The sequence below is a fragment of the Pongo abelii genome, chromosome 13 (genome assembly GCF_028885655.2).
Source record: "Pongo abelii isolate AG06213 chromosome 13, NHGRI_mPonAbe1-v2.0_pri, whole genome shotgun sequence".
Classification (NCBI taxonomy): domain Eukaryota; kingdom Metazoa; phylum Chordata; class Mammalia; order Primates; family Hominidae; genus Pongo; species Pongo abelii.
The window spans coordinates 114030043-114044018 of NC_071998.2; the positions used below are offsets into that span (position 1 = coordinate 114030043).

The following is a 13976-nucleotide window of genomic DNA, read 5'->3' on the forward strand; positions in this document are numbered from 1 at the left end:
ATTGGTGGAAATAGGGCTCTTACAGTCTATGTTTTATAGTCCTGAAATATTTGAATGTTGAGAATGAGGACTTCATAGTGTTTTAATCAGAAAAATTAATATATTCAAAGAACTAATCTTGCTTACATAGGCTATTTCTGGGAGTACTCTAATTTTAACTGGTATCCTTGGACCAAAAGATGATAAAGCATTAGATCATATTAGCCAAAGAGAAATGCTTAAATAAACATTAGAAATGTTTTTTCTGAAGATGAAAGGAAGTATTATCTGAATTCTGCAAGTACCAAGGAGCCTTGAATAATTCTGTTGCTTAGTTTTTTTCTATCCCAACTACTACCACCATCTATGGACCTATGAGCAAGAGAGAAGGCTGAAAGAGATAACTTCATTCATAGGGATTCCTTGTATGACAGCATTCTAATTCTAAGTAGAATCCAGCAACCTCTTCCCCTGGGACACAAAAACAATAATAAGACTAAGGAGATGGTCAAGAAACAACCTCAGAATAATCTTTACAAAAGCAAACGAGAAGAACTCAAACAAATTAGGCCACGTAGAAGTTCCTATGAGCACATGGAAAACCTTTAGTTTCTAATTTAGAATACAGCTTGGCATCCTTTAACTCTCCTCTTGTTGAATTTTGCTATCTGTTTCTATGTAGTTTCAGAATTAAATGTTCTTTCAAAGTATAATAGCAGTAAGATTTTTAAAATAGATTTGCGGTTGAGGAAGAAGCTGTCTTGGTCAAACTGCCCTTTACATCTCTCCCACTGCTTCTCTAAACCCTAACCAGGAAGTCCAGAGACATGGAGATAAAGAATTACAGCAGCAGCACCTCAGGCTTCATCCTCCTGGGCCTCTCTTCCAACCTTCAGCTGCAGAAACCTCTCTTTGCCATCTTCCTCATCATGCACCTGGTCACTGTGGTAGGGAATGTGCTCATCATCCTGGCCATCTACTCTGACCCCAGGCTCCACACCCCTATGTACTTTTTTCTCAGCAACTTGTCTTTCATGGATATCTGCTTCACAACAGTTATAGTGCCTAAGATGCTGGTGAATTTTCTATCAGAGACAAAGGTTATCTCTTATGTGGGCTGCCTGGTCCAGATGTACTTCTTTATGGCATTTGCGAACACTGACAGCTACCTGCTGGCCTCTATGGCCATCGACCGGCTGGTGGCCATCTGCAACCCCTTACGCTATGATGTGTTTATGAAACCACAGCACTGCCTACTCATGCTAATGGGTTCTTGCAGCATCTCCCACCTACATTCCCTGTTCCGTGTGCTACTTATGTCTCGCCTGTCTTTCTGTGCCTCTCACATAATTAAGCACTTTTTCTGTGACACCCAGCCTGTGCTAAAGCTCTCCTGCTCTGACACATCCTCCAGCCAGATGGTGGTGATGACTGAGACCTTAGCTGTCATCGTGACCCCCTTCCTGTGTATCATCTTCTCCTACCTGCGAATCATCATCACTGTACTCAGAATCCCCTCTGCAGCTGGGAAGTGGAAGGCCTTCTCTACCTGTAGCTCCCACCTCACTGTAGTGGTCCTGTTCTATGGGAGTGTCATCTATGTCTATTTTAGGCCTCTGTCCATGTACTCAGTGATGAAGGACCGGGTAGCCACAGTTATGTACACAGTAGTGACACCCATGCTGAACCCTTTCATCTACAGCCTGAGGAACAAAGATATGAAAAGGGGTTTGAAGAAATTAAGAGACAGAATTTACTCATAGAAAGAACAAAATGTTGGCATGTCAAAATCAGGACATGACCTAAAAGATTATTATCTGTTTATCCTCCCTTCCTAACCCTTTTCCACATGGCACTCAAAGAGGTCATGAAAAGTGGTGTTGGAGATCAGTAAGAGAATTAACCTGGGAGCAAAACACTCAGTTTCTTTATATATATATATATATGTATATGTGTATATATGTGTGTGTGTGTATATGTGTGTGTACATATATATGTGTGTGTGTATACACACACACATACATAAATATATACACATACTTTAAGTTCTGGGATACATGTGCAGAACGTGCAGGTTCATTACATAGGTATACACGTGCCATGGTGGTTTGCTGTACCCATCAACCTGTCATCTATATTAGGTATTTATCCTAATGCTATCCTTCTCCTAGCTCCCCACCCCCTGGCAGGCCCCAGTGTGTGATGTTCCCCTCCCTTTGTTCATGTGTTCTCATTGTTCAACTCCCACTTATGAGTGAGAACATGCGGTGTTTGGTTTTCTGTCCTTGTGACAGTTTGCTGAGAATGATGGTTTTGGCTTCATCCATGTCCCTACAAAGGACATGAACTCATCCTTTTTTATGGCTGCATAGTATTCCATGGTGTATATGTGCCACATTTTCTTTATCCAGTCTATCATTGAGGGACATTTGGGTTGGTTCCAAGTCTTTGCTATTGTGGATAGTGCCGCAATAAACATACGTGTGCATGTGTCTTTATAGTAGAATGATTTATAATCCTTTGGGTATATAGCCAGTAATGGGACTGCTGGGTCAAATGGTATTTCTGGTTCTGGATCCCTGAGGAATCGCCACACTGTCTTCCACAATGGTTGAACTAATTTATACCCCCATCAACAGTGTAAAAGCATTCCTATTTCCCCACATCCTCTCCAGCATCTGTTGTTTCCTGACTTTTTAATGATCGCCATTCTAACTGGCATGAGATGGTATCTCAGTGTGGTTTTGATTTGCATTTCTCTAATGACCAGTGATCATGAGCTTTTCTTCATATTTTGTTGGCTGCATAAATGTCTTTTTTTGAGAAGTGTCCATTCATATCCTTCGCCCACTTTTTGATGGAGTTGTTTTTTTTCTTGTAAATTTTTTTTAAGATCCTTATAGATTCTGGATATTAGCCCTTTGTCAGATGGATAGATTGCAAAAATTTTTCCCCTTGTGGGCCGGGCACGGTGGCTCACACCTGTAATCCCAGCACTTTGGGAGGCTGAGGTGGGCAGATCACGAGGTCAGGAGATCAAGACCATCCTGGCTAACACGGTGAAACCCCGTCTCTACTAAAAACACACAAAAAAATTAGCCAGATGTGGTGGCATGCACCTGTAGTCCCAGCTACTCAGGAGGCTGAGGCAGGAGAATTGCTTGAACCCGGGAGGCAGAGGCTGCAGTGAGCCGAGATCTCACCACTGCACTCCAGCCTGGGCAACAGAGCAAGGCACCATCTCAAAAAAAAAAAAAAATCTCCCATTCTGTAGGTTGCCTGTTCACTCCGATGATAATTTCTTTTGCTGTGCAAAAGCTCTTTAGTTTAATTAGATCCCATTTGTCAATTTTGGCTTTTGTTGCCGCTGCTTTTGAAAAACACTCAGTTTCTATCCATGACTTTGACCAAATACATATTTAATTTCAGGCTAGGTACTGATAGGAATCCATATTTTAGGAAAACCACTTCAGCTATCCTCAATAGACTGGCTTCCATATGGTAGAATAAAGCTTTTCTACAAATACATCTTCTATATGCCTGACAATGGGTCCCAGTCAAGGAGTTATAAATCCTGTTAGTCTTCAGAAGTGGAAACCACATGGGTTTGGTAGGAAATTGGAAAAAATTTTTGGAAAAGTGACATAAGTTTATCTTTAAAATGGACTGAATTTTGACAAAGGAAGTTCCAAAGGATGAGGAAATGGGCAACGCATTTCACATAGTAAAAACCACCCGAGTACACAGAGGCAATACATTTTGGAATATTTTTTAGAAACAGTGAGAAACCCTGTGAGTCTTATTCAGTTTGAGGGTAAGGACAATCCAATCGAAAAGATAGAATGATCAAAAAAGAATATTTACTCAATCCCCCCAACACCAAAGTGTCATGACAGTACGAATTCTTGGTACCCTACCCCTTTTCCCTTTTTTTTTTTTTTTGAGATGGAGTCTTGCTCTATTGCCCAGTCTATAGTGCAGTGACGAGATCTCAGCTCACTGCAAACTCTGCCCGCTGGGTTCAAACAATTCTCCTGCCTCAGCCTCCCTAGTAGCTGGAATTACAGGCATGCACTACCATACCCAGCTAATTTTTGTACTTTCAGTAGAGATGGAGTTTTGCCATGTTGGCCAGGCTGGTTCCCTTCTGTTTTTTAAGAGACAAGGTCTCACTCTGTCACCCAAGCTGGAGTACAGTGACACAATCATAGTTCACTGTAGCCTCAAACTCCAGGGCTGAGTGATCCCCTTCCTTCTTAATTCCTCTGTTCTCCTTATGTCCAGCATCCTCACTAAGCTACCCTTTATATCTTGGAAAAAGCCATGTTTGTCAGTCAGGATAAGCTAGGATATACTGTGGAAATAAACAATCTCCAGTTGGATCTTAAAACTAAAGATTTATTTATAATTTGCCCAAAACATCCACCATAGAAAAATATAAGGATGCTGCTCATTTTAACCAATCAGGGATCCAAAATGGTAGATCAGGCACCATTGTGAACGTTGATCATCATTCTGTCAGAAGCTGAGAAAGACACTGGAAGGTTTTACATTGCCAACTAAATATTCTAGTCCAGAAGTGACCCACGCCACTTCTGACCATAACTTTTTGTCCAAAACACATCCCATGACCCCACCCAAACAGAAGGGAGCCAGAAGGCACAGTCCAACCAGGTGCCTCTAAGATGCAGAGGCAGAAGTATTTGATGAATAGCATTAATGACTACTACACAGCTATATTAACACACAAACACATAACTGTGCATCAGGTGCTTTATTAATCCTCCCTAATGATGTTATTGTCAATAACAATAGTAATGTAGGACTTATACACTCTCTGGAAAATTTCTGCCTAAATTATCTCAGCAAGTTTTCACAACCACCAGCTTTTCTGGGTCACAGGCTTGTTAATGGCAGGACTTGAAGTTGAATACAAGTCTTTTGGCCTTAAAGATACAGCAAGAGGTGTGTAATGGTCTAATGGAACACAGGAACACCTAGCCTCCAACATCAGGGTTCCATTCCTGTCACTCTTTTCACTAAATCCTCCTAATTATAAGGAAGTAACCAGCAAGCCAGAAAAGAAATCTAATTTGCAGTAGCCTCTGTATTTGTTAAAGCACACCTGACTTTTACCACTATCTCCCACCAATCACTTGATTTTGAGATGCTGGCCTAGAAGACATATTTACTTTCTATTTCCTTTATTTATATGTCATAGTTTTCTCATACTCAACTAAGTGCCATAGCAACTTTAGAATGTGAGAATTCCTGGCATATATTAATAAATAAATTCACTAATTACAGCCTACAATAATTTTTAAAGCTAATTAAGCCCTTTGACCCCAAGAATCATAACTTATATTTTTCAGTTCTGAGATCAGCCTGACTTTTTTTCCTCAATAAATGCATGGCCACTAAAAAAAATCATGATTTTTTTTAATGAAAAACTTTAAGATATTCCCAGAAATTCAAACTAAAAGAAATTCTAAATAACAAGTGACCATGAGATAGCACTTTGGGATTAAAAAAAAGTTTCCAGTCTACCCCTTTGGTAAATCCTAAACTTCTCAGTTGGAACTGGAGTGTTGTCTCTGTCAGGATATGATGCCAGTTTCCCCAAGTCACAATAAGGGACTGTCAGTGGGTAAGAAGCATCTGAAGACTTTAATAAGATTTTTTCTTTTCAAACATGAGAGCCCAGATGTTAACTCAGAAATGTGCTAATAAGCATCAGCAAGAGGAAAAAAAAATCTTTCTTGAAGGTAGATATAATCAGAAGAAGGGTCTACGCAGACCTCTGAGCATCTTGCCACATCAGGTGGCATGCTAGAATACAACAGAATAATACTACTATAAGCCTGTCCTTTGTTAAAAGAATTATAAATATACCGAGTCCTTTTAGTGCAAGTTCATTTCAAAAACATAAATATTAGAGATTTTGCTCAATACTGAACTAAAAAAAAATCCAGCTCATTGAACCCATGTTGCCTGTCTATTAGAGCAAGTGATATCAACTAGCAACACTGTGTAGCATGAGTTCTGAGGAGAATGTGAGGGAAGAATACAAAGTATTTCTGGCATTGAAAAGTTTGATAGAGAATATATTATTGAGGGGGACTTAATGGGAGTAGTCATAGAATCCAAGAAAACAGGAAGCTTCAAGAGGCAGGGGCTATTAATAAGCGACAAAATATGATGAGAGTTTAATAAGCAAAGTAAGCCTGAAGATTGTCCATTGGCTTTAACGATATGGTGGTCATTGATGCCCTTGGTGAATTGGTAATGGAGAAATGGAAAAGGAGCCAGATTGGAATGTGTTAAGGAATAAATGGAGGTGAGAATCTGGAGACAGTGATTATAATTTGTGTCAATGTTGTTCTATTGTTTTGTGGCTTGCATTGCTTCTAAAGAGAAATCAGCTATCATTTTTATCTTTGTTTCCCTCTTAGGTAAGTTGTTTTTTTGTCCTGGCTGATTTTATTTTTGGTTTTTAACAATTTGACTATAACTCAGCTGTATATGGAATTATTTATGTTTATCTGGCTTGGGATTTATTGAGCTTCTTGGATCTTGGAAAGATATTTTTCTTCACACTTGGAAAAATTTAGTCCAATGTTTATTCAAATATCATTTTGCCCCAAACTGTCTCCTCTCTTTGTGGGGCTCTAATTATGTGACTGTTAGGCCTTGGAGGGCAGCTTAGATTTTTTAATCCCTCTAAGTAGCCTCATGAAAATGGGACAACTAGAATACTAAAACAAGAACAACTTGAAGACACAAAGAATTCCCATAAATCCCCAAATACAGGAAGCTAGAGACAAATAACCAACAGTTACATGATCCATATGTTTTTAGAATCTGAGCAGGAGGAAACAGAGGAAAATATATATTTTCCTATATTAATATAGGAAAAACCCAAATATTAATTAGCAAGTACTCACCAAAATTCGTGGTGGGTCAATTTAGGAACAGAAGTTAAGGCTTAGAAAGGTTTTGCCCATTCAACAATAGTGAATGTCTGGTGATGTCAGAGCAATGTAGGCCTTATGGAGGCCAGCATCCCAGAACCTGCAAGTACTCTGCCACAGCCAGTGATCATGCACTCTGCCACATGCCACTGCTGCTGCTGCTGGCACATGCGAACAAGGATGGATCCCACTGCCACCACCCATGAAATGCTTTGGCTGGCACCATCCATAAAGGTGTAGTCGCCAGTGGTACAGGAGCATCTCAGCTCTCAGTGCACTGGGTTCCTAACCTCAAGGAACCAAGAACAAAGTCAGGGTCCAATACCAGTCCCCCAGATTTAGAGCATGCAGTCCAGGAGTGGGGAGTTGAGCCTTGGTCCCCTAGTATCTTCTAGAAACAAAGCCAGTCAACTGAACCCACCTTATACCACCATCAAACCCTGAAGGTCATTAAATAAGGTAAAAGAAAAAAAACCCATCCAAACGAAAGCAGCTTCAAAGATTGAAGGAGCATCAGCCCACAAAGATGAGAAAGAACCAGCACAAGAATTCTGTCAGCTTGAAAAGCCAGGGTGCCTTCTTCCCTCCAAACAACCATACTAGCTCTCCATCAAGGGTTCTGAACCAGACTCAGATGGCCGAAATGACAGAAATAGAATTCAGAATATGGATAGAAATGAAGATCATTGAGATGCAGGAGTGTATTGAAACTCAATCCAGGTAAACTAAGAATCACAATAAAATGATACAGGAGCTGACAGACAGTATAGAAAAGAACATAACCAACCTGACAGAGCTGAAAAACACACTACAAGAATTTTATAATGCAATCACAAGTATTAATAGCAGAATAGACCAAGCAGAGGAAAGAATATCAGAACTAGAAGTCTAGCTTTCTGAAATAAGACAGGCAAGAATAAAGAGAGAATGAAAATAAATGAACAAAACCTCTGAGAAATATGGGATTATGTAGAGACCAAATCTACTACCTATTGGTTTCCTTGAAAGAGATGGGGAGAATGGAAACAACTCAGAAAACAACATTTTTCAGGATATAATCCATGAGAACTTCTCAAACATAGCTAGAGAGGCCAACATTCAAATTCTGGAAATGCAGACAACCTCAGGAAGATACTTTACAAGAAGATCATCCCCAAGACACATAATCATCAGATTCTCCAAGGTTGAAATGAAAGAAAAAATGTTAAAGGCAGCAAAAGAAAAAGGTCAAGTCACCAACAAAGGGAGGCCCATCAGACTAACAGAATAATGCTCAGCAGAAACCCTATAAACCAGAAGAGATTGGGGGCAATATTTGAAATTCTTAAAGAAAAGAAATTTCAACCAAGAATTTAATATCCAGCCAAACTAAGCTTCATAAGCAAAGGAGAAATAAGATCCTTTTCAGAAAAGCAAAGGCGGAGGGAATTTATTACTACCCGACCTTCCTTACAAGAGCTTCTGAAGGAAGCACTAAATATGGAGAGACTGTTACCAGCCACACTACAAAAACACACTAAAGTACACAGACCAGTGACACTATAAATCAAACACACAAACAAATCAGCATAACAACCAGCTAACATCATGATGACAGGATCAAATCCACACATATCAATACTAACCTTGAATGCCAATGGGCTAAATGCCCCAATTAAAAGGCACAGAATGGCTAATTCAATAAAGAGCGAAGACCCCTATGGGTATGCTGTCTTCAAGAGACCCAGCTCACACACAATCACACTCATGGGCTCAAAATAAAGGGATGGAGAAAAATATAACAAGCAAACGGAAAACATTAAAAAGCAGAGGCTACAATCCTAATTACGGATGAAACAGACTTAAACCAACAAAGATTTTTAAAAGACAAAAAGGGCATTATAAAATGGTAAAGGGTTCAATTCAACAAGAAGACCTAACTGTCCTAAATATATATGCACCCAACACAGGATCACCCTTGATTCATTAAGTAAGTTCTTAGAGACCTTCCAAGAGACTTAGACTCCCACACAATAATAGCAGGAGATTTCAACAACCAACTGGCAGTACTAGATAGATCATCAAAGGAGAAAATTAACAAAGATATTCAGGACTTGAACTCAGCACTGGATCAAATGGACCTAATAGACATCTACAGAACTCTCCACACAAAAATAACAGAATACACATTCTTCTCATCACCACATGGCATATACTCTAAAATTGACTGCAAAATTGGACATAAAACAATCCTCAGCAAATGCAAAATAACTGAAATTATAACAACCACTCTTTCAGGCCACAGCACATTCAAATTAGAAATTGAGACTAAGAAAATTGCTCAAAACCATACAATTATATGGAAATTACATAACCTGTTCCTGAATGATTTTCAGGTAAATAGTGAAATTAAGGCAGAAATAAAGAAGTTCTTTGAAACTAATAAGAACAAATATACAATGTATCAGAATCTCTGGGAAGCAGCTAAAGCAGTGTTAAGAGGAAAATTTGTGGTACTAAATGCCCACATCAAAAAGCTGGAAAAGTCTCAAGTTAACAACCTAACATCACAACTAAAAGAGCTAGAGAACCAAGAGTAAATCAACCCCAAAACTAGTAGAGGACAAGAAATAACCAAAATCAGAGCTGAACAAAAGGAGATTAAGACACGAAAAACCATTCAAAAGATCAACAAGTCCAAGAGTTGAGTTTTTGAAAAAACTTTAAGAAAATAGATAAAACACTAGCTGGATTAATAAAGAAGAAAAGAGAGAAGATTCAAATAATCACAATTAGGAAAGACAAATAGGATATTACCACTGATTCAACAGAAATACAAACCACCATCAGCAAATACTGTAAACTGGTCTATACACATAAACTAGAAGAAATAAATTCCTGAACACATACACTGTCCCAAGACTGAACCAGAAAGAAATTGAATCCTTGAATAGACCATTAGTAAGCTCCAAAATTGAATCAGTAATAAATAGCCTACCAACTAAAAAAAACTGAGGACCAGATGGATTCACAGCTGAATTCTACCAGATGTGCAAAGAGTTTGTACATCTCAATAAACTGGGTATTAAAGGAGCATACCTCAAAATAATAAGATCCATCTATGATAAACCTATAGCAAACATCATACTGAATGGGCAAAAGCTGAAAGCATTCTCCTTGAAAACCAACACAAGACAAGGATGCCATCTCTCACTACTCCTATTCAACATAGTACTGGAAGTCCTAGCCAGTGCAATCAGGCGAGAGAAAGAAATAAAGGGCATCCAAGAAGGAACAGAAGAAGACTATTCCTGTTTGCAGACAATATGATTATATATCTAGAAAACCTCACAGTCTTGGCCCAAAAGCTCCTTAAGCTGATAAACAACTTTGGTGAAGTCTCAGGATACAAAGTCAACATACAAAAATCATTTGTATTCCTACACATCAACAACAGTCAAGCTGAGAGCCAAATCAGGAATGCAATCCCATTCACAATCACCCTAGAAGGAATAAGATACCTAGGAATACAGCTAACCTGGGAGGTGAAAGATCTCTACGATGAGAACTACAAAACACTACTCAAAATCAGAGATGACACAAAAAATGCAACAACATTCCATGTTGATGGGAAGAATCACCATTGTTTAAATGGCCACACTGTCCAAATCAATGTACAGATTCAAGGCTATTCCTATCAAACTACTGATGGCCTTCTTCACAGAACTAGGAAAAACTATTTTAAACCTCATATGGAACCAAAAAAAGAGCCTAAATAGCCAAGGCTATCCTAAAACAAAAAGAACAAAGCTGGAGGCATTATGCTACTTGACTTCAAACTATACTACAGGACTACAGTAACCAAAAAAACATGGTACAGGTACAAAAACAGACACATAGACCAATGGAATAGAATAGAGAGCCCAAAAATAAGATGGCACGCCTACAACCATCTGATCTTCAACAAAGCTGGCAAAAAACAAGCAATGGGGAAAGGATGCCCTATTCAATAAATGGTGCTGGGATAACTGGCTAGCCATATGCAGAAGACTGAAACTGGACCCCTTCCTTACACTATATATAAAAATCAAGTTGAGATGAATGAAAGACTTAAATGTAAAACACAAAACTATAAAAGCCCTGGAAGATGACCTAGGTAATACCATTCTGGATACAGGAATGGGCAAAGAATTCATGATGAAGATGCCAAAAGCAACTGCAACAAAAGCAAAAACTGACAAATGGGATCTAATTTAACTAAAGAGCTTCTGCACAGCAAAAGAGACTATCAACAGGATAAACAGACAACCTACAGAATGGCAGAAAATTTTTGCAAACTAGTCACCTGACAAAGGTCTAATATCCAGCATCTATAAGGAACTTAAACAAATTTACAAGAAAAAAAAAACAGCCCCATTAATAAGTGGGTAAAGAGCCAGCAGTTTACAGGGACTGCTGCTCTGAACAGCTACTGTTGCTGTACGCTTCTGCTGCTGCTGCTACATTGGGCCACCCCACCTGTGGGATAGCCCTGATCTGTCTGTGGAACACCCATTCTGCTGTACACTGCTACTCTAATAAACTTGCTTTATTTCAAAAAATAGAAGTGGGCAAAGAGCATGAAAAGACATTTTTTAAAAGAAGACATACATGCAGCCAATAAACATATGGAAAAAGCTCAACATCACTGATCATTAGAGAAATGCAAATGAAAACCACAATGAGATACCATCTCACACCAGTCAGAATGGCTATTATTTGGGATGTGGAGAAATAGGAACACTTTTACACTGTTGGTGGGACTGTAAACCAGTTCAACCATTGTGGAAGTCAGTGTGGCAATTCCTCAGGGATCTAGAACTAGAAATACCATTTGACCCAGCCATCCCATTACTGGGTATATACCCAAAGGACTATAAATCATGCTGCTATAAAGACACATGCACACGTATGTTTATTGCGGCACTATTCACAATAGCAAAGACTTGGGACCAACCCAGATGTCCAACAATGATAGATTGGATTAAGAAAACGTGGCACATATACACCATGGAATACTAAGCAGCCATAAAAAATGATGAGTTCATGTCCTTTGTAGGGACATGGATGAAATTGGAAATCATCATTCTCAGTAAACTATCTCAAGGACAAAAAACCAAACACTGCATCTTCTCACTCATAGATGGGAATTGAACAATGAGAACACATGGACACAAGAAGGGGAACATCACACTCTGGGGACTGTTGTGGGGTGGGGGGAGGGGAGAGGGATAGCATTAGGAGATATACCTAATGCTAAATGACGAGTTAATGGGTGCAGCACACCAGCATGGCACATGTATACATATGTAACAAACCTGCACATTGTGCACATGTACACTAAAACTTAAAGTATAATAATAATAATAATAATAATTAATAAATAAAATAAAATAATTGCTTCCAAATTTCGGCAATTATAAATAAAGCTGCTATAAACAAAAAAAATTAATAATAACAGATGCTGGTGAGGTTGCAGAGAAAAAGCATGCTTATACACTATTGGTGGGAGTATAAATTGGTTCAACCATTGTGGAAAGAAGTGTGGTGATTCCTCAAAGACCTAAAAACAGAACTACCACTCAACCTAGCAATCCCATTACTGAGTATACACCCAAAGGAATATAAATTGTTTTATTACAAAGACACACGCACGTGTATGTTCATTGCAGCACTATTCACAATAGCCAAGACATAGACTCAATCTAAATGCCCATGAATGGCAGGCTGGATAAAGAAAATGTGGTACATATACACCATGGAATACTACACAGTCATAAAAAAGAATGAGATCATGTCCTTTGCAGGCACACAGGTAGAACTGGAGGTCATTATCCTTAGCAAACTAACACAGGAACAGAAAACCAAATACCACATGTTCTCACTTATAAGTGGGAGCTGAATTATGAGAATATATAGACACAAAAAGGGGGACAACAGACACTGTGGCCTACCTGAGGGTGGAGGGCAGGAGAAGAGAAAGGAGCAGAAAAAATAACTATTGGATATTAGGCTCAGTACCTGGGTCATGAAATAATCTGCACAACAAACTCTCATGACTTGAATTTACCTATATAACAAACCTGCACATGTACCCCTGAACCTAAAATAAAAGTTTAAAAAAATTTTTTTTTTAGACGGAGTCTTTCTCTGTCGCCCAGGCTGGAGTGCGGTGGCGCGATCCTGGCTCACTGCAAGCTCCGCCTCCCGGGTTCACGCCATTCTCCTGCCTCAACAAACACTTCTCAAAAGAAGACATACAAGTGGCCAAAAAACATATTAAAAAAAGTTCAACATCACCAATAATCAGAGAAATGCACATTAAAATCACAATGAGATATCATCTGACACCAGTTCAGAATGGCAATTATTAGAAAGTCAAAAAATAACAGATGCTGGCAAGGCTTCAGAGAAAAGGGAATGCTCATACATGGTTGGTGGAAATGTAAATTAGTTCAGCCAATGTGGAAAACAGTCTGGGGATTTTTCAAAGAACTTGAAACAGAACTACCATTCAACTCAGCAATCCCGCTACTGGTTATATATCCACAGGAAAATCATTCATTCTGTTAAAAAGACACATGTGCTCCTACGTTCATCATAACACTATTCACAATAGCAAAGACATGGAATCAACCTAGGAGCCCATCTTTCCCCTCATCCCATACCTCTACTTCCACTGCCTCATTTTTCCCCCATTGAACTATTTATATTCTTCAAGTATACTCCTTCAAGCATTTGGTTTTAGTCTTCCTCTCCCTCTTCCATCAGGGTAATCCCGTACCACTCTCCCCATCCAGTCCTGTGATCTTTATTTTGATTCGTTTCTTCATTGGGTAAAATACTAACTGAGGTAAGTAGAATGATAAAAATCCAAAGGTGTCCACATCAGAATCCCTGGAACCTGGGAAGAGTGACCGGTGCCCACTGCTGAGCAGCCATGTAGATAAGCCAGATTGTCTCACCCAGCCTCAGTTTTTCCCATCTGTATAATTGGGGAAGTAAAAT

General features: G+C 39.1%; 1 protein-coding gene across 1 annotated transcript; it reads left to right on the forward strand.

Moving 5' to 3' along the window:
• Nucleotides 1-791: 791 nt before the first annotated feature.
• Nucleotides 792-1742, forward strand: LOC100442678 (olfactory receptor 1L4). Its single transcript, XM_009244842.4, has one exon. The coding sequence runs from the start codon at nt 807-809 to the stop codon at nt 1740-1742; it is 936 nt and encodes a 311-aa protein (XP_009243117.4). The 5' UTR covers nt 792-806.
• Nucleotides 1743-13976: the final 12234 nt, after the last annotated feature.